Source organism: Monopterus albus, unplaced genomic scaffold (genome assembly GCF_001952655.1).
Source record: "Monopterus albus unplaced genomic scaffold, M_albus_1.0 scaffold167.1, whole genome shotgun sequence".
NCBI lineage: Eukaryota > Metazoa > Chordata > Actinopteri > Synbranchiformes > Synbranchidae > Monopterus > Monopterus albus.
In genome coordinates this window covers 137410-137745 of record NW_018128047.1, presented here as the reverse complement: position 1 = coordinate 137745, position 336 = coordinate 137410, and the positions used below count along the sequence as shown (strand labels likewise).

General features: G+C 41.1%; 1 protein-coding gene across 1 annotated transcript in view; it reads right to left on the bottom strand.

Moving 5' to 3' along the window:
* Window positions 1–315, bottom strand: part of trim59 (tripartite motif containing 59) — a 4811-nt gene extending 4496 nt beyond the window's left edge. Inside the window, exon 1 of the mRNA XM_020615636.1 lies at window positions 232–315. Coding sequence (XP_020471292.1) covers window positions 232–275 — 44 coding nt within the window. The 5' untranslated portion in view covers window positions 276–315. The remainder of the gene's footprint in view (window positions 1–231) is intronic.
* Between the last annotated feature and the right edge of the window lie 21 nt (window positions 316–336).

The window sequence follows — 336 nt, the reverse complement described above, 5'->3', positions numbered from 1 at the left end:
GGCACGCCACAAACAAGCATTAAATGTAGTAAACCAATGTTGTCTTTTTATTTCTTGACATTCCCATGTTATAGACACCCCATGCTAGCCCGTTATAGCGGCTACTGTCTCAGCAACCTGCCAACCATTTGACATCGTCTGTTTTATCATCTATTCGTTTGTAGTCATAGTTTCGCATTGCACATCATCTAAAAAATGTTTTGAGTGAGAAATGTTCAGTTAAACACTCACCGTATGCTCGGAAAAAAAGTGCTTGTCCAAAACACAGCTCTCATTTCCTGTTCCTTCTCATGCTCCCTTCAAGTGCCCTTAGTAAATTCCTAATCCTCAGAGCCG